The sequence below is a fragment of the Limanda limanda genome, chromosome 12, assembly GCF_963576545.1.
Source record: "Limanda limanda chromosome 12, fLimLim1.1, whole genome shotgun sequence".
Taxonomy (NCBI): Eukaryota; Metazoa; Chordata; class Actinopteri; order Pleuronectiformes; family Pleuronectidae; genus Limanda; species Limanda limanda.
The window spans coordinates 6,350,502-6,373,149 of record NC_083647.1 but is presented as its reverse complement, the minus strand read 5'-3'; the positions used below and the strand labels follow the sequence as shown (position 1 = coordinate 6,373,149).

The following is a 22,648-nucleotide window of genomic DNA, read 5'->3' as shown; positions in this document are numbered from 1 at the left end:
TAGCAGATGCAGTGTAAACCAGTGTAAACCTGTCCTTATCTTGTCTGGTTGTAAGGAAATGACATTGACACATTTATGCGCTTGTCACACAGTTGCCGGCAAGATTGTATCGTGGCAGTGGGCAGCAAAAAAAGTCAAATTTAAGACAAACTGTAAGAAACACTAAAGTACTTGTTTAGGTTATCATGGATGGTGGATGTTTATGCTATATCTTAGTTGGTCAAGGAAAAGGCTCATGACCCAGTTTGTCAAATATGAATCAAATATAAAAGCAGAAATCCTGCCTGAAACACCTTCACAACATTAAAAGCTTCTCTGACTAAGTTTTGCGGTTTCATATTTCCTTGCAGATTAAGTTCAACATCCACAGTGTAGATTTGTGGTTAACCATGTTTATCAACTGTAAACATCATGTTCAAGATGTTAGTCCATCAACATCCAACAGTCAGGGATGTTTGTTTTTGCAGCTGCCATAAAGCACCAACAGTCGACAGTCAGACAGGGAGAAATCCACTGTAGAGGAAGCGCATCACCCACAATGCAATGCAGCAACATGACAGGTATGTGCTGAGTAAAGGGCACAAGTCCTAGATTTTTATTAAATACACCACCTGCTCTTTTTTATATCTTTATATTGCTTTCCACCAACAGTTCAAATTAAACCTGAAACTGTTGTCTGCAGTTGTCAAAGGGCATTGTGGGAAATGTAGGAAGTCACTAACTCAAGTGACTAAGCAAATAGATCGTATTTAGTTTTTTTAAGGAGGTACACCAAAAAGTAATTTACAACACTTTGCCACAACATAAGTGAAATAGAATTTCATTTCACAAGAGTGAAATAAATTTCTTTTGGTTTTGTTTCAATCTCATATCAGTATAACAGTGAGTTAACGTATCCAGGACTTCAATCGAAGGTTTCCAACAGTGAATGTCTGTGATGTGCCTCAGTGCAACTTACAGCAGTTCACTTGATACTCAGATATTGCTGTAATTAGCAGTAGTACTTGTGAAAACATACAAATCAGCATTATCTGATGTGTCCTTCTCTTTCATTTCTGATGTGTTTGTGTTTGTGAGACCTCACTGAATGAAGGAGCTGTTAAAACCTGTCCGTCTCTTCCGTGGCCACTGAAAAGGTCTTATGAGGTAACTGCAGAGTCAGTGTCAGTTTCATATGGACTGCACATATGAGATCTTTAACTCTATGGCAATGACAGACACAGTAACAGTCTTTTCTTGAGTTTCATAGGAAGCCAAGCAGATACACAATAACAATGTGGTTCACAATCCATTGTCACTTTGTTATCTGTCCTCTAATCACTGTTATTGCTTTAGTGATCTACACATTCAGGATTCAGGCATCTGTTTCAGATAGTATGGCAATATAACATAAATCTGTGTGCCTCACATTAAGAAAAAGTGTTTATAAAGTGTTTGTATGCTACAGAAATGCCCCTTTGCTCCGTCAGTGGCTGCATAGTTATAGAGACGTCTCCACACAGGAGCCATGTCTGTGAAACGACCTGTGGTGGTGGCAGTTCTCGCTGCAGTGGACAATAAGCACTGGGTAGCAAAGAGCATCGTTATAGTCTGGGGGTTCCTCCTCGCCTGTGGCAAGACGCTCAGATAGACAGCGGGTATTTTCACTGGGGCTCTCCTGGTCATCCAGACTGCCGCTCCTCCAGAAGCAGCTGCGTTGGGAGCTGTAGCGACGGGCCAGGGAGAACCGGCTGCTGCTGAAGGGGATGCGGGAGCTGGCACCGGTGCAGATGCTGAGGGCGCTCCTGGAGAACACAGAGGAGCAGCTCATGGTTCGATGGCAGCGCTCGCAATTCTGACGCGTCCCACTGAAGCTGGACGGGCACTGGGCCAGGTCCATCAGACCAGCCTCTGAGTAGCTGGGCACAAGTTGCTGGTTGGACCGAATGTGCCATTCTAATTCAGTACTGTCAATTGTGTTAACACGAGGGATGCGACGCCAATATGGCCGGTCGTCGCATGGGGTCACCGGGAGGTAATCGTGCCCAAAGAGCTTCTCCACACGATAGTGGACGTAGGTGGTACGATACTCTGTGAAGACTCTGAGAGGCCAGGAGAAAGTGAGGAACGAGACGAACCAGAAGACGTAGTGGGACAGATACCAGGGGTGGTGCTCCGGGTCAGACATCACCAGGACGTACTCCTTCAGGTCAATGTTTTTCAGGTGCATGCCCTCCCTGGCTTCCATGTAGTCATCAAGGCCCTCGTTGTCGGTGAAGAACCTTGCACGTTGTGTAAGGTAGGAGTTCTCTGACTCTACGTTGGCAAAACTGAAGCACTTGGTGAACCGCATCTTTGTGAGAGCAGACTTCTCCAGGCCCAGCAGCTGTTTTGAAACATCTTTCACACCACAGGGACTGTAGTCATATTCCGCTTCAGCCACGTGGGTGTTGACACGTTCATGGTAAACCTGGGTACTCGTGTATGCGTCCCCATTTCGGTAGCGTGTGACTTGTCGAGTTCGGCGAACATAGTGGTAGCTGATGGCCTTCCACCAGATACAGGGTTTGGCTTGTTGCATCCTCTGGACCCGCTCGTAGATGCCTTCCACGTCCACCTTGTGCTGCAGCTCATTCTTCACATGACAGTGCCAGCACTCCACAAGGTAGACCAAATAGAGCATGCCCAGTAGGGCCAGAGGGATGTAGATGTAGCCATCAGAGCAGGGGGTGTCATGGTACATCATGGATTTCCCTTTGAAGGCACTGTCAAAGGTGAGGCGGGTGACCTTGGTGACATGACACCAAACCATCGCCCCCATGCAGCCGTACATGAGAATAGAGAGAAGCAGGCATTTCCAGAAACTCTCCCGACACAGAGACTTTCTCAGGGACTGCTTCAGGGGTCTTTGCTATTGAACAAAGAAACAAAATAACAAAAGAGAGCATGTTATAGATGGATTACAGATCATTTATGAAATCTTAAATGTAATTGCACCCTGCAACATTGGTAGCAGAGTCAAGCTTCTTACATTTTTACTTAAATTAATGACTGGGTCACGCACCCATAGTACTAGCCCTGACATCAGTAGATGAAAAGAAAGTTCTTTGGACTCTTAGGATATTTTAATGCAATTTGCATTCCACTGAATAGGTTGCCAGGTTTAAACACATTTTAAAACTAACTACTTAGCCTTAAATATGACATGAAAATCAGGAGAGGCTGGTTTTGGCAATAACGTATTGTACAATTCTTACTGCAGGCTATAAGATAATGTGAATTTAAATAATCCCCCTGACAAACCATGCACCTGCAGTGTGTTGCAGCCTGCACATCATGCATGGATCCATTAAAGCTCAAAACAAAAAGGCATCTATTGCTCAGATAGTGGATGCCAGCGGATAATACCTCCTCTCTGGTGTCCTCCTCGAAAACGGTGGTGCTGCTACTTTCAGTCGCCGTGGCAGCCGATGCTGGGGGGGACATGGTGCTGGGCAGCTGTTGATGGGGATGATGACAGGGCGTGGAGAAGGAAGAGACCTCACCACCTTGCTCTGCAGCGTCCCTCCGCCGAGACCCGTCAGACAGCGACCATCCAGAGGTTCAACACCCGGAGAAGAAAAACCCGAGGCAGGCGGACCGTGGGCATGATGATCGGTGGGGGAATAAACCACAGCCCCGGAAGAAGTGGATCCCTCCGGCGGCTGGAAGATGAAGAAAAGGCGGGGGTGTGTCTAGAGGAAAGCCCGCATCCTGGCCGAACAGTGCCGCAGTAACATGATCGCAGGTTGTGCTGGGTGAGCGGCTCGTCTTCACAAAATGAAGGTGCCGTGCTCCTCAGAGACCACCGACCGTCTGTCTGTCCGTCACAGTGAGGGGGGGGGGGGGGGGGGGGGGGCAGGGGGACAGGGGGTCGCTGTCCCTGGTGCTGACCGAGGCAGGTGCACGGTGGGATGTTGTTGCACAAATCTGCCACTTAAAGGGAAAGTCCAACCAAAAAATGCCTTGTACTAATCAGGAGATCAGAGCAGTGGCGGGCATTTCATTCCATAAGCACCAGTACCATTTCATTATTATTATTATTGTTGTTAATATTATTATTAGTCCTATTAGTAGTAGTAGTAATAGTAGTAGTAGTAGTAGTAGTAGTAGTAGTAGTAGTAGTAGTAGTTGTAGCAGTAGTAGTAGTAGTAGTAGTAGTTTTATTGTTGTTATTAATATTATTATTATCATTACTTACACAATAGTAGAGCGGAAACACCCATTCACTGAACTACAGATTACTGATTTGATTCAGTTTATCAAAGAAGCAAATATTTTGCTGTCAAAGTATAAATGTCCAGAACATTACGAAGCCTACCAGACACTGAATAGATAAACACAGTGTTTGTTGTAGATATTTCTATTTTCTGAATTAAAGGTTCAGTGTGTGGACTTTAGTGACATCTAGTGTCGAAGTTGCATGTTGCAGCTGAATACCCCTGACCTCATCCTCCTCTTCCAACATATGAAAGAGAACCTGTGGTAGCCTTCAGTCGTCATAAAATCTCTAAAGATGTTTAGATTGACCATATTAGGCTACTGGAAAAAACCTGGAAAAACAATGTATATTAAGTATTTTCAATATAAAGGGCCCATTCTAGGGTAAAGAAAACAATAATTTGGACAATTTAGATGATTCCACATTAGTAAAAGCATTACTAGGAATATATATATTCAATTTATGCCAATAAATCCATTTCAATAAATCTTACAAGCTGGACCTGTAAGTTTTTTATTTATTTCCAAAATAATACCGGAAATTCCATGATGGCAGGCATTTAGATGTAGTATTAAAAAACTGTACTTAGAGCCTTACTTACTTAATCCATAATATTTTAGACATTTTTCTATATTATCATCTAGAAAAGATCAAATGGTTTTGTATGAAAACCTTCATTTAAGTGTAACCAATTCCATTCTGTAACATACATACACTTCAGACATTTGTACAATACAAAGAGTTTGCAATCAGTGGAAAATCACTGAGTTATGAACATTTTACTTGGACAGACCTCCGACCTTTAATGTGCATCCCCCTCCCTCCCGTCAAATCCACCCCTGCATCACAGCAGTATATTTGATGATCAGGTGACACATTTAGAAGTATTCTCTATTCCCAAAACTGCTAACAACATCGTTCTGCTTAATCATTTTTATTAACTGCAAATACATTTTTACTTTGTAATTTTCCCTTCTAAGGCTTACAAAATAAAGTAACTATTGTAATTATAATAAAAAATAACATATAGGCATTGGAATACAAAAAAATACAACAAGTAAACTTGCAAGAACATTATACTCTGATTAACATACTTTTTATCGTATTTTCAAGTTTTATATTTTAAATCATTCATTAGTCTCATATTTATTGGTTGTTTATTTATAAGTTTATCTTATTTACAAGTTTATTCATCTTCTGTTGAAAGCTACTGCTTTCTCTTGCTGAAAGTTCATCGAATCATTCATTATTTGTTTACTGTGGCCTCAACACTATGTCTAGAATCACCATGGTTTTGAGCAGCAGCAGTATTTAAATTCAAGTTTAAAATTATAATTACAATGTCTTGCTGGAAAGGTTTGAAAAGTCTGAAAGGATGGAGGGAAATTGACTTAATTTGTTTAGCTTTAGGTTACAATTTACCTTCTGTCTGTGATATGGAGGTCTAGGGTTTTATATGTTTTACACATGTATAAATCATATAAGAGGTTACACATGTTGCAATATAAAATCCATCCATGTGCTCACAACTGCAATACAGCAGGTTATCTATAACTTCATTTTGAATCTGAATCAATAACGTGTGCAGACTTGACCATTGCTGATCTGAACAGCTGTCGTTCTATAGTAGTATGGGGGACATAACATTAGTATAGTTAGTGTAAGAGAGGAGTCTTTGTTTAGAACAAGAAAATTTCATCTACAGGGACGTTTCTTCCATTTGATCACATTGTGTTCCAATCTCTTTACTCTTTCTCCCAGGGTCTCCTTTTCTGATGACGATGGGAACTCTTAAAATAAAGAGAATACATAATATAGAATCATCAATACTTCTCATTAGACCTGTATCTGTCTCCAGCTCTGAGACAGATACATTTTGCACATCCACATTTGATTAAAGTCAAATTAATTGGCGATACATTTAATTTTAAATATGAATTCTGAAACATGTCACCAGTGGCAGAGCTACTTACAGGGTGGATGTTGGAGAGGTTGCTGAAAAGCACTTGGCCTGCGCTCACTTTGTTCCTCACTCCCCGTATGGTCCCATTCTTGCTGCAGATGTTGATGCGTTTGTTGCTGAAGTGTATCTCCCTCTTGGCACTGGCGTACAAAAGCAGGTCATCAGGTTCGCAGCCGCTCTCGTCCACAGCGGTCTCAACCACCAGTCCATTCAGGTGGCTGTTGGCCTCGCTGGCGGGAGGCGAGCTCCCCTGGTCTGCCTCCGGGGTGCTGGTGCAGTCAGAGTCCACAGAATCCGACACTGAGCCGCACCAGGCGGTTTTATCCTTGAACACCTCCGTGAGGACCCGGCCGCTGTTGGCCGATGCCACTCTAAACCTGACGGTTTTAACAGCCTTCTCTTTCTCCTGTTTCCTCTTTGGCCGCTCCATTAAAATACAAGACATTACATCTTCACATCCCATTCAGAAAATCCAGCTCTTTCAGCCTAAGCCATAGTGAGATGCAATTATCGAACAATAAAATCCTAATTGAGTGAGAAGGAGCTGAAAGCACCACGGGTACAATAACTAGACACCCATATGTTTAACAATAGATGAGCTTTTGCCATGGTAACAGCTAAAACAGGCAAACAGTAAACTGATCTTACTATGTTCAATAATTGATCAAGGTTAGTTTTCAAGCAGCAGATAGGCCACAGGCTCAACAGGATATTGTCTGCTCAGCTGTTTCAACTTAACATTCACAGATAACCTCCATCTGACCCTGAAGTCATCCTGAGAGCACCAATTTATCCAATATTTACCAGCTTGATTCAGGGATCAGAGTATGTCGAAAGTTGGTTGTCGTACAAATCAACCGATTTCTTTTCACTTTAAAAATAATAATAATACACTTGAATTAGATAGCACTTTTCTTTACAAGACAAAATGATAAAAATACATCAATAACCTGTTTAAATGCCTAGTAATCTACTTATCCTCTTAATCATATCTATAAACGTTTGTTTGTCTGTATGTGGAGCACATTTCTTGCGCAACATTCATCTTATTGGCGTCACAATTGTTATGTGTATTGTTAATCGGTCAGGGAAGTGCAGTGCTGAATTTGGTGTAATCTTCTACGTCCCCTGATAAACTACAGCAGTGATAGGTACCTGGGTAGAATCTTGGGTAAAAAATGGTTACAAATCATTTTGATAATCTGATTTTTTGATTTCACCATATCGGACTGACACAGACGGATTGACAGGTGTTGATCTTGGTCATAGCAACAATGTTCACAGAATTACTTGCAATTTGTCCTCAAATTAGAAACACAATGTTTTTTTGTTGCTGAATTTTATATCAATCTGAATAACAAGGTTATTATTTAAAAAAGTTGTGAACTTGGGTCTGAAGACTGTGATGGTTGTTTAACAGAGCCGAATAAGCTGACATGCAATGTATGACAATTTAACACCAGTTCGGTAAATAATTCAAACTTAAATATAAACCACACTCGAACAGTCATAATGCAAATTCTGTTTAATATCATGATAAACGATGACATGATATAAAATCTTCATCGTAGATAAACCAGGTAGGATGAACACAAAGTTTCTTCATGTAACTTCATTCTGCACCATATACTGTTTATAAAAAGATTTGCACACAACGTCCAGCACACAGACAATCAAGAGTGACAGTATAATGTGTAAGTGTTTGAGGAGGAATCACTAATGATAAGGAATAATTCTGAAGTAGAACCGGTGCATTAACACAGGACAAGAGAACAGAACATTAGAAACAGCCAGGTTTACAATGGGCACATCACTATTATTTTACAATACTCACTTTTACATAAATTGGTATCTCAGGCCTTGACAGTAATATTATCTGAGGAGCAGTAATACTATTTTTCTCCTGGACTGCATGTACTGCAAAATTAAGAGGATCCCTTATCATGTCCCCAACCGCAATTAGAAACAAACCTGCACGTGTAATTCTCCTCCGCTCCCATAGGTGGCACCAAGACAATTTGACTGAATCACCGAAGCAGGGGACACACGTGTAGCACAGTGTCAACATGGGGAAGAGGAGCCAGAACAAGCAACTTTTCACTAGTTTATCCAAGAAACAGAAGAAACACTTGAAGGAGTTTGGAGAGGAGCATCCGTTCCATGATGTGTGAGTAGCACAAACAAACTCCAGCCTGCGTGACTGCTGCTATTCAGCTGCGGTGTTAGCAAACCCGCTAAATTACTCACAGTTTAGCCGCATGATGCTAGCTACTGTTGTGTGTAGTTAGCAGAAACAAAGCTAATAAAGTCCGTGACGTTAACAACGACGTGTTCTGGCTGAAATGCATTATTTTGTGATTTGAAGATACTTCCGCTTATTATTAACGGGTTATAATGTGACCTAATACCACACACGAGGAGACCCACAACACAGGTTCAATGTACAAAAATGTGTTGTTATTTTCTGTGGCAATTTAGCAAAATAGCTAGCAACAAAGAAAAAAGTTAAATTACACATGGTAGAAATCAATCTCTCTCTCTCTCTCTCTCTCTCTCTCTGTCTCTCTCTCTCTCACACACACACACCTTCTCTCTCTCATGTTCTCTATGTGGCTTCTGTCAGAACGTTCAAGGACGAGCTTTCCTCTCTTGAATTGTAATCTTCCCTGCATCCTAAGTAATTAATGGGTGGATCCTCAAGCAGCCCAAACAAAGAGCTTTGTAACATGTCCTCACTAGTTTGTTGTCTTCAAATATGTTTGTTTTCCAAGTTGATTAATTTCCTTTTGTGTGTCTTTTTCAAAGCATCAACGAAAAACCTGAACGAACTGAAGTAGTGGAACTGGTGAGTAGAACTGCACGTCCATCCCACTTTTGCAATTTACGATTGCAGTGATGTTTTAATTCTGCTGCAGAGATCGTATCGTATGTAAGCTCATCCAATATTGTGATGATAATGTGTTGTGTCCTCACCACTGTTACAGCCAGCCAGCCCTTTGGGATCTGATGCTGACCCCGATGAGCTGGAAGAGGAGGAGGAGGAACCACAGCAGAAAACAGCCTACCAGAAACTTCTGTCAACTCTCAGCCAACAAGAAGATAACGACCAGAGTGAAGAGGAGGAAAGCTCTGATCATGAGGAGGGGGAAGAAGTGCTTATTGATGAAGGTGAGTTGTTTATTTCCAGTAAACCTGAACATCTTGATGTGACTATATTTGCATTTGACTAAATACCGTTGTGCTCTTCATAACAGAGGACAGTGATGGAGCTGGAGACGAGAGCGAGGATGGTGGTGAAGAAGAGAGAGAGGAAGAAGTCGCAGATGCAGATGAGGTTCCGACTGAAGAGGTTGTCGGAGAAGAGAAGGATCAAGGAGACAAAGAATTTGTAGATAATGAGCATGAGTCCCAGTTCTGTCTGGAGAACAACTTCCTGGGTGAAGGAGGACAAGAGCAAACGGCAGAGCAGGAAGACAGCAAGGATGAGAAAGGTGGGAACAATTTCTCTTCAAAGTCAAAGCTATCTGTTGGGTTTTCAAATACACTACATTGAATTATTACTCAGAAAGTAAAGATCCATTTTGAGTGGTTTTATTATGTCTGCCCCTAGGGGTGGGATTTTTTTTTCTTTTTTCGATGTTATCGCTATTCGGACGTGAATGACTGCTTGGAAGCAATAATATCAACTTTTCACTGATTTAGAAAACATAACAATGTGACTACAATTTGTTTTACTGTGTTTATTTTCTCTGTGCAGACATGTTTTTACAGCATTTACACACAGAGCTCAGTGAAGAAGATGTGGAGAGGATAACATCTGGCAGTAAAACAAAGACTCAGATCACGGTATTAACAACATCATTTGTTCAAATCTACCAGTGAATATTTTTTTCATTGAAATAAATCCTAACTATATGTTCTGTCTTTGCGTTTATCTTACTCAGTGGCCAAAATTAGGCACTCTGCTCTGTACCAGTCCCCTGGAGAAGTTTGGACCCCCTGGCCCTCAGAAAGTCACAAACCTCCCAGATTTCCACAAACTCTTGGAATCTTCCTGGAAAGATCTAAACCAGACGTCCGATTCTAAGAATGTGGCTGAAGAGATCAGCCCTTTCCAGCTAGAACTGCTGGCCCTCATGGGTTCCTACAAGGATCTATACTACCCAGAGACCTGTCATGTGAATAAGCACCCTCAGGTGCGCAGTGCATACTGTCTACATGTGCTCAACCATGTACTGAAGGCCAACTCCCAGGTCCTTGCTCACAATGCTCAGTTAAGAGAGCCAAAGACTCGGGCTAAACCCGGAGCTGAGCCACAGGACGAACCCAGGGACCAAGGTCTGACCCGGCCCAAGGTAAGCAATTGTGTACATTTCATTCGGTGTCTTTACAGAGCTTCATTTGTTATTTCTATACATGACAAATAATGAATTACTTTCTCATGAATGTGTCAGGTGCTGATTCTGGTGCCGTTCCGAAGCGGAGCTCTGCAAGTAGTCCAGACGTTCATCAGTCTGCTGGAAACCAAAGGCAAGAAGATCGTGATCAGCAATAAGAAGAGGTTCAAAGAAGAGTTTGGGGAGGATGCAGATGAAGAGCCGCCCAAAACGCAGAGACCGGATGACTACCGCGCCATCTTCTCAGGCAATGTTGACGATCACTTCAGGATAGGTACAGTTTGGAAATAAAATGTGACCAACGTTAAAAAAAACCTGAGTTTTTGAGCCTGAGACCCTGCTGCTGTCCTCTCTATTCACCAGGTGTCTCCATTATAAGGAGCAGTGTGCGGCTATACGCCCCCTTCTACTCGTCAGACATCATCATTACGTCTCCCCTGGGCCTGCGAACAGTGCTGGGAGCAGAGGGAGAAAGTCAGAGAGACTTCGACTTCCTCTCCTCCATTGAGATGCTGGTGATGGACCAGGCAGACGTCTTCCTCATGCAGAACTGGGAGCACATCCTGGTAAGTTTGCTAACAGATTCAGGAAGGTGCTGTCACCAGAGTTTCCTCTTGGGAGATAGTCATTTATTTTTTTTGATGCTCTCCACATTGATTTGACATCCATTCAGTTTAGGCTTGTGTGCACTTAGGCCCATAATTGGTAGGAAAAACAGATAGTAGTAAAAATGAACATCGTAACTTATTATTTGAAAATAAAACATTCATTCGAATGTGGGAGGAGAGTTCATATTCCAACTGTAATGTGCCTGTTTAAAATTCAAAATGTACAGCCTTAGAACCTCATCAGGCCATCTGGAGTAGTTTGCCTTGTAATCCATTAGAGGGCGCTCAGTATCAGCTTTGACCTGACCCTCGTGATCTACTCTATCAGTAAAGTATTCCAATAATGTTGTTTTGCTACGAAAATGGAGGACACTTGCAAGCAAAGCGGCCTTGGGCACTACAATCACGACACCAAAATATCTGAGCAGTAGTGTGTGGAAGTATTTTGGGCCCAGTAACAAAGACAGGAGGAGGAGGCACCACAGACAAGCGGCTTAACATCATGTTCATCTAATAGATTCAAACAAATTGGGTGCCGGGTCAAATTCCTTGGACCTTGATTTTTGGAAAAAGTGAAAGGAGAGAAAATGGCGTATTACTGCGTGGTTGCCTCTCTCTATCTGAGCATCTACTTAAGTTCCACACTGCTGGGGAAATGTAGTGACATCGGGTGACCAACACCTGTAATAAATCAGTAAAAACACTATTGTGGTTGACATTTGATTTATCTAAAACATCCCATTATCTTCTCTCACCAGCATGTGATGAAGCACATGAACCTTCAGCCGCTGGACTCCCACGACGTGGACTTCTCCAGGGTGAGAATGTGGAGCCTGAACAACTGGTCCAAACACTACAGGCAGACCCTGGTGTTCAGCTCCATCCACGAGCCGCAGATCAACAACATCCTGACCAAACACTGCTCAAACTACCGGGGACAGGTAATCGCTTTAGTTCAACTCATTATTAGGCAACCCTCAGATAAACCTGTCTGGCTAGTTTACTGACCTTCTGAGGTAGAGAGTTAAAACACAAAGCCACTGCCAGTCACAATTTAATTTGTATTTTAATAGACAGTTTATTCATTGTCATTTGAACTTGTAAGTAATTAAGAAAGTCATTTTGTTTTTCCTGTTTCAGATTGTCACTAAGAACATGCCCAAAACAGGTTCCATCTGTCAGGTGATGGTTCAGCTGCCACATGTGTTTCAAAAGTTCCCCTCCGAAAGCTTCATGGACCACGATGCTCGGTAAGATCCTCTCACAGGTGAACCATCACAGCCTGACTATTGACCATGTCATCTCTGTAAGATGGAGTCTTTAAGACGGAAATTCAGTTAAAGTGCTCTGTGGAGTGTTCTTGCAGCAGCCGTGGTGCAAGCTGCACCAGGAAGCCTTTTTCTTCTTTAAGTCAAGAAATAGATTATCCACAGTAATCCCTTGAATACTGTGTCTCATTTTATTTGTTTTTATGCTAACTTTAAGGCAGTCATTCTAATCTTTACTAATCTAAACTTAAATTAATTTAAATAAATAAGTTTAGGAGATCTTACCATATGATTGTATGTTCCTAACAATATATTCAATGAGTCTTCTTTCCACTCTTTCCCATCCCAACAGATTTCAGTTCTTTTTAGACAAAGTGCTGCCTCAGTACAGGGACTCAGTTATGTCCCACACTCTGATCTACATCCCCTCTTACTTCGACTATGTCCGCCTGCGTAACTACATGAAGAAAGAGGAGATCAACTTTGCCAGCATCTGCGAGTACACCACCAAATCAGAGATGTCCCGAGCCAGGCACTTCTTCCAGACCGGGGAGAGACAGTTTGTGCTCTTCACTGAGCGCTTCCACTTCTACAAGAGGTCAGTTGTTTTTAATGCTCCATCAGGCAGTTACACATGTGTTGGGTTCTGGGATGGACTTGAGGAGGAGTTTGTGTTTTCATCAGATGTCAGTGAGGGTCAATCTGCTGGTAAATCGCTCCCTTATCATGTAACTGTTTATTACCTTTCCTAGACATCGCCATCTGTGATTACACCATCTCTTTTACAGAGTTCAAAAGTTGGACCTGGTGCTTCACTTATGTATATGTGAAGCGCTAAAGGGTTCAGCGTAGACCTCCATCAAGGCCTAGAGTTCTACACAGTCATGATCATTTGGAAACTCTTCTAAAACTATTGACGCAAATGAAAATGGTTGATTCCCTCCTGAATCCACATAGTGTCTTAATCTAATTGAAAAGTTATGAATCCTGCAGAAACCCTGACCTCTGGCTTTCTTTTTTTTCAGGTACACTATCAAAGGGATCCGCAACCTCATATTCTATGGATTGCCCTCCTTCCCCCATTTCTACAGCGAGGTGTGTAACATGCTGGCATCGGACGTCCAGGGAGAAGCGAGCAGCTGGACCTGCACCGCCCTCTACTCGCGGTACGACGCCCACAAACTGGCTGCGATCAGCGGGGCGCAGCGAGCCGGACAGATGCTGCACTCCAACAAGACTGTTCACCTCTTTGTTACAGGAGGGGAAGATAAAGCCTGCTGATGGAGCCAGACAGATAAAAGAGGGACCACCAGGCTAAAACCACAGTACATTTCGACTGTAGGTGTTAAATCTTATCAGGTCTATACCATTATACCAGGGCTCTGTTCATATCTGGTATCAAAATGTGTCTGCTTTCAGACAGTCACTGAACTGTGAAAGACAAACTTTGGAGAACGTCCGGACCCAAATCTCCGGTGTTCTTAATAAAAGTAAATAATTTCTGTTTACAAAGACCAACTCTTGTCTTTACCTGGTCAGAGTCAGCAATGCACCTCTCATGCTGAGTCTGCTGGAATGGAAGAGAAGAAGAAGACGTCAAAAACAGTACACAGTGGGATTCTTCCATGGCGTTTTCCAGTGAAACCAAATCACTCCAAATTCTTGTGTTCGTGTGTGCCCTCATAATTGATGTCTATAGGCTTCCACAATTTTCAGATGACAGTTTGCACCATTTGTGCAACTTGTGTTGTGACCACATGTGGTTCAGACCACCTCAGAATGTGGTTTGACTAATTGGATGTCAGCACGTCCTCGATGCGTCGTGGGTGGATTCACACTTGTAATTAGAGCTAGCCCCATGTTATTTAATTCCCAGGTTTGAACACTGCCTGTAACGACCGTAGATCAGGTGTTGACGTCAGGTCTGTTTTAGAGGTTTGCTGTGTGAGGCATAACTGGATCAGTCCCTGAGAAGATTTCCTCTTTTGACATGAACTCTCACACACATAAGGAAAAAAAAACACGCTGAACACTTTGTAGCTGGAAACTGTCATTAAGTTACAAAGTGACAAGATCATAAAACTGGTGGTTTGTAAATCAGGTTGTAGGTGAATCGCTGTGATAAACACCGTTAGCTATTTGGATGTGTTTTCAGATTCACCATATAGAATAAATATGTGACTGTTCATATATAATGTAAAATATGTAATGTCTTTTATTACATAAGTGTTTTGTAACAATAGCTGTCCCTGCTGAAATAATGATCAGTCTGTTTTCATGGTCGTTACTATGAAGGCAAACTCAATATAAAACTGCTTGAAATGAGTGTTGCTTTTCTTGCTTGGCAAAGGATTATAGGAATTCCAAGCCAAAGGAATTTTAAGCAGTAATTCAAATGCTAATACTAAAAGTGGAAAGAAGAGGAGCCAGAACTGAAACGTCAGGTAATCTTTAGCTTAATGCAAAATGTTTGAGTTGAATTTGTGGGGGGGGGGGGGGGGGGCAAGTGGGCGATGATTGTAAATGATTTATAGATTTACTAGAGACCACTTTACTCAGGGTCACTGCATGTTGGATAGGGTTTCATCTCTCGATCCTGAAACAAATGAAGGGAGCACAGCCGATCAAAGACAAGGCCATAACAGCATCTCTGAAAAATACAAAAAGTGCACAGTCGTAAATAAATACTCACTTGTATGAACCACCCACGTAATAATTAACTTTCTGGGCTGGTGCAAGAGTGACTTTGGCCACAGAATTACAGTGCTTTCTCCACTGGACAAGGTGTCAGACTACCAGATGCTGTGATTATGGACAAGCCGACAGAGAAGCTCAGCCTGAAGCGAGAAGTGGGGCTGGCAGGAGCCGTGTCCCTCATCGGGGGCACGATGATCGGGTCTGGGATCTTCATGTCCCCGCAGACGGTGCTCGCCACCATCGGCAGCCCCGGAGCCAGCCTGGTGGTGTGGGCGTGCTGTGGCCTCCTGGTGATCATGGCCTCCTTCTGCTACGCGGAGCTGGGCACCGTCATCAGGGAGTCCGGGGGGGAGTACATCTACATCCTCCGAACTGCAGGCCCGGTGGTCGCCTTCATGCTGATCTTCAGCTCGGTGCTGTTCGTGAGGCCCGCTGGGGTCGCCGGCATCGCTCTGAGTTTCGCTCAGTACGTGGTGGCTCCTTTCTACCCGGACTGCCCCCCCCCAGAGCTGCTGGTGAAGTGCATGGCTGCGGTGGCCATCATCACCCTGGCCACCGTGAACTGCCTGAATGTGCGCTTTGCCATGTCATTGCAAGTGTTCTTCATGGTGGTCAAGGTCCTGGCCCTGGCAGTCATCATTATAGGAGGAATGGTGATGCTCATCAGAGGCAACAATGAAAGCTTTAAAGATTCTTTTGAGAACACAAATGTGGGCATCAACCCTATTGGCATTGCTTTCTACCAGGGACTGTGGTCCTACGATGGCTGGAACAATCTCAATTATGTGACGGAGGAGTTGAAACGTCCAGAGGTAAGTGGAAGGAGATGCGTGGAATGTGTGATTTCACTGAAGAAATTAGGTGGGAACAATAAACAGTCAATGCTGTGGTGACCAGTTCCTCCCATCATCGCCATAAAAGATCAATTAAAATTACAACTGTAATCAAAGGTGGAGAAAAGCAGTAGAATTTTATTGCTGCGGACTCATTTAAACCATAACATCACCCAAGATAGAGTCGATTATACTGGGGATAAATCAGTTTAGTTTATGTTTGATCTTGTATATCCACTGCACACATGACTTGATACAGTACATTTTGTAATTTGCAAGTACTGTCAAATAATCTTTCTGTTTAAAATACAATTCAAATGTTTATCAGTATCAGGAAAAGATGAATGAATCAAACGTTTATAAGAGCATTTTAGACTAGAAAAAAACAAAGAGATTAAAGTGCACATTTTCAGTCCGAAAGAAGTAGGAATGTGAAGTGTGAACTTGTCCAGTTCTTTCCCCTCTTTATATTTTGTCTTCAAAATTGATGTTAAACACACACCTTCAAGCTTTCTGCATCAGGGTAGCAAATACCATGCGAAACAAGGCAGTCATCAACTTAATGGCCGGCTTGTTTTGGAATAAATAGAAAAACTATTAGAGAATTCCAAGCAGAAAATAAAAAACGACTATATAATATATAATATAGAAAACCTGATCATCAGAATGAGACACACTTCAACAGCAGGACAAGCCACACGTCCTGTTCTTCCACATATCCATTCAGAATGTTATTTTAATACATTTGTTTGAACATTCATTTCAGTTTCTCACAACTATTCCATAATTTACTTTTTCTGTGACACAGAGTTATTTCATTATGTTTCTCAACTAAATGTATCTCAACATTCAGCTTTAAATATCAAAATTTACTGAAGAAATTACTTTATCTAGAAGACATCGTCATTATCCCTCATCCGTGACTTCACAACAAAAACCTGAAAACTAAACAGCCATTGAAGGGAAATTATAGCTGCAAAAGTGTCATCACATCAACTCGACTATAATCACACTAATGCTTATGAATGACACACTGTAACATAACAAAAATGTCAAGTTGCCCGTGTGTGTTTGTGCTGCGGAGACATTCCTGCATCCTGCATATGAAAGTGATGAAGTACAAACTGTACTTCATCGGGAAAGCCGCAATTTACCGATTAGATTTAAAAAGCAGGTGTGTCTGCGTCAATTACGTTGATGTCAGAGGCTTTAGTGCTGACTATAGAATTATGTGTTAGTCATGGAAAGCAGGTATTGCTGAATGCTTTGTCATATGCATAACACACACAAGATTTTAGAGCCCATTTCTTCTCCACTAACATATTTGAATCTGGAGTATCTATTACAGCTGAAATTCAAAAAATGAATGAATATCAAAATAGAAAAGTAGATGGTAGATGCAAAAACTACTTCTTTATTTACATACTTCTTTTTTGACAGATTATTCCAAGTTATATGTTTAAAACTCATCCCACTTATTAATCAATATCAGATGCATGATAGGAAATGGTGATTGTCTAATAAGAGAATACAACTGGAAGTCATATTTTAGAACACAGAACAAGATCGAATAATAATAATAATAATAACAACAATAATAGTAAAAATAATAATTCGTATTGTTATTGTTATCATAATATAATGTATATTGTTACTAATTGTTATTAAATAACATAATTCATAGTGACATTTTTAAGAAACACATTTACAAAGTGCGTCATTGTCTTTTTATGAAGACAACAGACACAGTAAAGCAATAAAAGAAACAACTGGTTTAATGCAGTGAGAAACATGTAAGGAATTTGGCTGCACCTTGTTTAGTGGCTGTAGGATATTGGTTTAACCTCCTAATCTGGACTCAGCTCCAACGTCAGCAGTGATAGTCAATAACTAGATCTGTGCAGGACCGTGAGGAAGCAGCAGATCGCAAACGATGGAGAACGGAGGACAGAGGCTCAACCTGAAGAGGGAAGTGGGGATATTAGGAGCAGTGTCCTTCATCGCTGGAACCATGATGGGATCTGGGATCTTCATATCTCCCCAGTATGTGCTGGCTACTATTGGCAGCCCTGGGGCCAGCATGATTATATGGGCCTGCTCTGGGTTGGTGGCCATGCTGGGGGGGCTCTGCTATGCTGAACTGGGCACAGTGATACCAGAGTCTGGAGGAGAGTACATCTACATGCTGCGGACAGTGGGGAAGGGGGTGGCGTTCATGTTTGTCTTCAGCTTCGTCATGGTCATGAGGCCCGCCAGCGCCACAGGAATCGCCCTGAGTTGTGCTGAATACGTCGTGGCCGTGTTCTACGATGGCTGCGACCCCCCTCAGGTGCTGGTGAAGGGCGTGGCTGCAGTGAGCATCATAGTGCTCGCCATTGTTAACTGTCTGAGCGTGCGCCTGGCCACCGCCATCCAGGTGGTTTCCATGGTCGTGAAGGTGCTGGCACTGGCAGTGATCGTGCTCGGAGGCATTGTGATGCTCTTCCACGGAAACACACAGAACTTTGACGGGTCATTTGAGGGAACAAATGTTGGCATCAACTCCATCGGTGTTGCTTTCTATCAGTGCTTGTGGTCCTATGATGGCTGGAACACTTTGAATTATTTAACTGAGGAGCTGAAACATCCGGAAGTAAGTTTAGTTCAGAAGTTCACTTATGAAAGTGTGCTGTTGGCAAATATTTGATGTTATGATGGTGAAGATGTTGTATACTTATGTAAGTGTCAAACACATTAAGATTATACTAGATCTACAATCAAGATTATAAATCATTAGTCATTCCTAGTGCATTGACACCTCCCACAAAAAATACTTTTTTAAGATCATGCTTTTTTCGTATGCATTTATAAGTCACATAAATAAACAAGGCTTAACAGTAAATTAAAGCAAACATTTCATTATACATATATAATGCTCATATCGACATCAGTGACTACATAGTGAACTCATATGAGAACTTTCGGGGTTAAGAGCTGCACAAACCACAGAGGAGTTAATTAACCTAAATAAGCCTACAATAAACTGTTTTTACAGGCCTATCTATAAAAGGTTACTGGTTATCCAGGGACAGTATCAGTGTGTTATCTCAGCGTTTGCACCACAAGGCTGCATATCAGCCACACTGAACTTGAACTTGTGCTCTCCGGTCGGCGCGGCCATGGCGGACAAAGGACCCGAAAGCGTGAAAATGAAACGGGAAATTGGGTTGATTGGAGGCGTGTCACTGATTTCGGGAACAATGATCGGATCCGGTATATTCATGTCCCCACAGTTTGTCCTGGCCTACGTTGGAAGTCCTGGAGCAAGTCTGTTGATCTGGGCGGTTTCAGGAGTTGTAGCTATGTTCGCAGCGCTCTCCTACACTGAGCTCGGCACAATCATCCCTGAATCTGGTGGGGAGTTCATCTACATACTGAGGATCTACGGGTCATGTCCGGCTTTCTTTGCGGCAGTCACTTTTGTCTTGGTTGTGAAGCCGTTTGGCATCGCGGCCATGTCGATTAGCATCGCAGAATATGCCGTAGCACCTTTCTACGTGGGCTGCCCTCCTCCACAGCTGGTGGTGAAGTGTATTGCTGCTGCGGCCATTTTGGTTGTTGCCACAATAAATATCCTGAACGTGCGCATTGCTCTAAGAATCCAGGTGGTCTTCTTGGTGGCCAAACTGGTGGCACTGACATGCATAGTAATAGGAGGGATAGTGGCGCTCACACAGAGCAGCACTGTCATTGCAGAAAATCTGAAAGTAGAGAATGCATTCAAAGGGACTCAGTATTCTTTGGGCACTCTAGGAATGGCTTTTTATCAAGGACTCTGGTCTTATGCTGGCTGGTACAACTTGAACTATGTCACTGAGGAGCTGAAAAGACCAGAGGTGAGACTAACACACTGGAATGTGCATCTGTGCTAAAGTGAGTAAATCATTTTTAGACAGGAGGCGAGTTGATTAAAGAGAGTTCGCTCAAGACTTTTGGAAAGAAAGTGACAAAGAGAGTCGTTGTTTACTTCAGACAGGTTGAGGGTGGGTTTCTTCAGGAGAGGGTTACCTCTTGACAGGGAAGGGTTGATAAGTTGTGTGAGAAAAGGAAGAAGATTTGGAGCAATATTTTTTTATGTAGATCTCTGTTCTTTATGTGACTGCCATTTTAAATATGATATATATATATATATATACTGACATATACCAGTGACAGAGGTTCAATGCCAAACCATTTTTCTGCATTAATAAGATAACGTTTGGTGTCATTGTGAACCTTTTTCTGGGAATCTGGGTCATCATAAAAGAAGTTATAGATAATGGTTTATCTTAATCTTCAGCTCATTTCAAAAAGAACCCACAACCACCAGCTTGAGCTGAGTGTATACGGAAACAAGGACAGGAACATTTGTGGTCCTGCAGGCTAATACTTTCAAAAACTAATGTCTTGTACTTTATTCAATAAATAACCATTGTGTTAGCAGGACACAAAGTCAAGCTCAGCCACGTCTGTAAACTTACTGCAGCAGATACCTGTGCTCATCTCCTCCTATGCATTCAATTGGCAAAGCTCATTGAAGCAGCTTTTACTCTTCATCTGTCCATTGCCACTCCACCCCTGCACCGTCTTCTCAAACTAACCTAATCAATGTCATGCTTGTTTTAATGCTGCAATGCTTCATATCAAGGTGAATTACAGAGCTTTTATATTGAAAAGTTGTGAACTTAGATCTACAGATTGTGTCGGTTGCCTAACAGACCAGTAATATCAACATGAAATGTAAAGAATAACACCAGCGTAGTAAATAATTCAAAAATATATATATGTTTAAACCACAGACATGAACAATAATAAAGTAAACTCTGTTTTATTTTATGAAAAAAAAAAATACTATCATTTTTTCACTGCAGATAAACCAGGTAGGATGAACACAAAGTTTTCTAACTTCACTATGCAACAAAACTGTTCTGCCAACAACTTTACTAATAATAACAAAATAAATACATAATAAGTGACAGTATATTTTTTGTCTCAGGTTAATCTTCCCCGGGCAGTTGTGATAGCCATTTCTCTGGTGACTGGCTTGTATCTGCTCGTGAATGTGAGCTACCTGACAGTGATGACGCCCAAAGAGCTCATGTCCTCCAGCGCAGTAGCAGTCACCTGGGGGTAAGGCAACACCCAATCACACATTGTGGTAGAGTGGGTTCTCATGTTCAAATAACTGACAAACAAAGGAGCTTTGATGTGATGAAATATTTAATTTCCTAACATTTTAAACTGCGGGAAAAAAAGAATGATGCACCAAACCTCTTGATATTCTTTCTTCTTGTAGCAGGCATCTTTTGAAAGAACTTCCTCCTCCCTCCACAGGAATAAGGTGTTAGGGAGCTGGGGCTGGATCATGTCTGTGGCTGCTGCGTTGTCAGCCTTTGGCTCTCTGAATGGAACCTTCTTCAGTGGCGGCCGCGTGTGCTTTGTTGCTGCCAGGGAAGGACACATGGTGATAATTTCTTTATGTAATAGAGGATATGTTAAATCGTTTGGAGTAAGATTGTTGTCACAGGGTTGTGTTTTTTCGTAGCCAGATATTCTGGCCATGGCTCACGTCCACAGACTGACTCCATCCCCGGCTCTGATCTTCACCACCATCGTCTCTCTGGTGGTGCTGATCCCAGGAGACTTCCAGAGCATCGTCAACTTCTTCAGGTGAAGGCTGGGTCTGCATTTCATCGTCATTTCTTCAGAAAATGAATGTACAACCTGTTTGTGTTCATCTGCGTTTGTTGTTTTTACCGTTGTCAGTTTCACCGCCTGGTTTTTTTACGCCATCACCTTGTCTGGACTCCTCTATCTCAAGATCAAGAAGCCAGAACTCCCCAGGCCGTACAGCGTTAGTGTCACATTAACTTTTATCTGTTCTTTCAACAATGATAATCTCAGCTTGTAAAGATAAGATTAAGAGAGAGGGATCAAGGTTGTGTTATTGTGTAATTGGTTGTCACATTTATTTCTTCCTCTCTCCGCAGGTTCCAATTATACTCCCCATCCTGGTCCTCATTGCAGCAGTATTCCTTGTGCTGGCACCCATCATAGACAGTCCTCAGATTGAATACCTCTATGTGACTTTATTTATCTTCAGTGGAATCTTAGTCTACATTCCCGTCATCCATTACAAGCTCTGCCCAGGCCTGCTAACAAGGTTAACAGTGCTGCTGCAATTGTTTTTGGAGGTCGCCCCTGCGGAGAAAAACCTGTGATTTCCTCTTGTAATTAAACTTCTTTTTAACTATACACTTGTTTTTTATTGACGCTCAGACCTTGTGGGTTGTATTCTGTCCTCAGCTGTGCACACACAGATTTTTAAATCTAACAGACAGTGCTGCTGGAAACTGCAATCTGATGTCAAATTTACTTCTAAAACGTGAAACAATCTTCTGGTATTGCCTTTTTGAAAAGGTGCACGTTGTATTTATTTTACTGACTTTTGCCTCACCAAAGTTTACCTGTGCAACACTTCATGCAAGGTGGCATGCAGAGTGTGTTCTTGAACAGAAGATAATTTATGTTTTTACCTACACCATGAGGTTATGTTGCCGTTCATGTCCATTTGGTTCTCGGTTTCGTTTGTTTTGTACTTTAACAGCAGGATTTTGCAAAATC

The 22,648-nt window shown here is 42.2% G+C and overlaps 4 protein-coding genes across 4 annotated transcripts; 3 read left to right on the top strand and 1 right to left on the bottom strand.

Moving 5' to 3' along the window:
* Window positions 1–1,480: 1,480 nt before the first annotated feature.
* LOC133015531 (transmembrane protein 151B-like) lies at window positions 1,481–3,465 on the bottom strand. The gene is made up of 2 exons (XM_061082756.1): window positions 3,388–3,465; window positions 1,481–2,890 (listed from the first exon to the last, which is right to left on the bottom strand). Exons 1-2 carry the CDS (start codon window positions 3,463–3,465, stop codon window positions 1,481–1,483), a joined length of 1,488 nt encoding a protein of 495 aa, XP_060938739.1.
* A 4,784-nt stretch (window positions 3,466–8,249) lies between these two features.
* utp25 (UTP25 small subunit processor component) lies at window positions 8,250–14,801 on the top strand. Its single transcript, XM_061082755.1, has 12 exons — window positions 8,250–8,370; window positions 9,009–9,048; window positions 9,188–9,371; window positions 9,458–9,694; window positions 9,961–10,049; window positions 10,148–10,558; window positions 10,658–10,874; window positions 10,964–11,166; window positions 11,967–12,149; window positions 12,349–12,458; window positions 12,829–13,074; window positions 13,502–14,801. Exons 1-12 carry the CDS (start codon window positions 8,270–8,272, stop codon window positions 13,755–13,757), a joined length of 2,277 nt encoding a protein of 758 aa, XP_060938738.1. The 5' UTR covers window positions 8,250–8,269; the 3' UTR covers window positions 13,758–14,801.
* A 405-nt stretch (window positions 14,802–15,206) lies between these two features.
* On the top strand, window positions 15,207–22,279 carry LOC133015368 (b(0,+)-type amino acid transporter 1-like). The gene is made up of 6 exons (XM_061082551.1): window positions 15,207–15,985; window positions 21,021–21,154; window positions 21,359–21,488; window positions 21,570–21,694; window positions 21,791–21,878; window positions 22,015–22,279. The coding sequence occupies exons 1-6, from the start codon at window positions 15,287–15,289 to the stop codon at window positions 22,243–22,245; spliced, it is 1,407 nt and encodes a 468-aa protein (XP_060938534.1). The 5' UTR covers window positions 15,207–15,286; the 3' UTR covers window positions 22,246–22,279.
* LOC133015370 (b(0,+)-type amino acid transporter 1-like) lies at window positions 18,814–20,102 on the top strand. The gene has a single exon (XM_061082552.1). It carries the CDS (start codon window positions 19,165–19,167, stop codon window positions 19,915–19,917), a length of 753 nt encoding a protein of 250 aa, XP_060938535.1. The 5' UTR covers window positions 18,814–19,164; the 3' UTR covers window positions 19,918–20,102.
* Window positions 22,280–22,648: the final 369 nt, after the last annotated feature.

What these genes read in the sequence shown, in the direction of transcription:
- LOC133015370 (XM_061082552.1), top strand. Translation starts at nt 19,165, where the DNA reads ATGGCGGACAAAGGACCCGAAAGCGTGAAAATGAAACGGGAAATTGGG.
- LOC133015531 (XM_061082756.1), bottom strand. Translation starts at nt 3,465, where the DNA reads ATGTCCCCCCCAGCATCGGCTGCCACGGCGACTGAAAGTAGCAGCACC. An exon ending in AGGAGGACACCAGAGAGGAG is followed by an intron (nt 2,891 to 3,387) that starts GTATTATCCGCT and finishes TTTGTTCAATAG; the next exon opens with CAAAGACCCCTGAAGCAGTC.
- utp25 (XM_061082755.1), top strand. Translation starts at nt 8,270, where the DNA reads ATGGGGAAGAGGAGCCAGAACAAGCAACTTTTCACTAGTTTATCCAAG. An exon ending in AGAAGTGCTTATTGATGAAG is followed by an intron (nt 9,372 to 9,457) that starts GTGAGTTGTTTA and finishes TCTTCATAACAG; the next exon opens with AGGACAGTGATGGAGCTGGA. An exon ending in AGAACTGGGAGCACATCCTG is followed by an intron (nt 11,167 to 11,966) that starts GTAAGTTTGCTA and finishes TTCTCTCACCAG; the next exon opens with CATGTGATGAAGCACATGAA.
- LOC133015368 (XM_061082551.1), top strand. Translation starts at nt 15,287, where the DNA reads ATGGACAAGCCGACAGAGAAGCTCAGCCTGAAGCGAGAAGTGGGGCTG. An exon ending in AGGAGTTGAAACGTCCAGAG is followed by an intron (nt 15,986 to 21,020) that starts GTAAGTGGAAGG and finishes TTTTTGTCTCAG; the next exon opens with GTTAATCTTCCCCGGGCAGT. An exon ending in AACTCCCCAGGCCGTACAGC is followed by an intron (nt 21,879 to 22,014) that starts GTTAGTGTCACA and finishes CTCTCTCCGCAG; the next exon opens with GTTCCAATTATACTCCCCAT.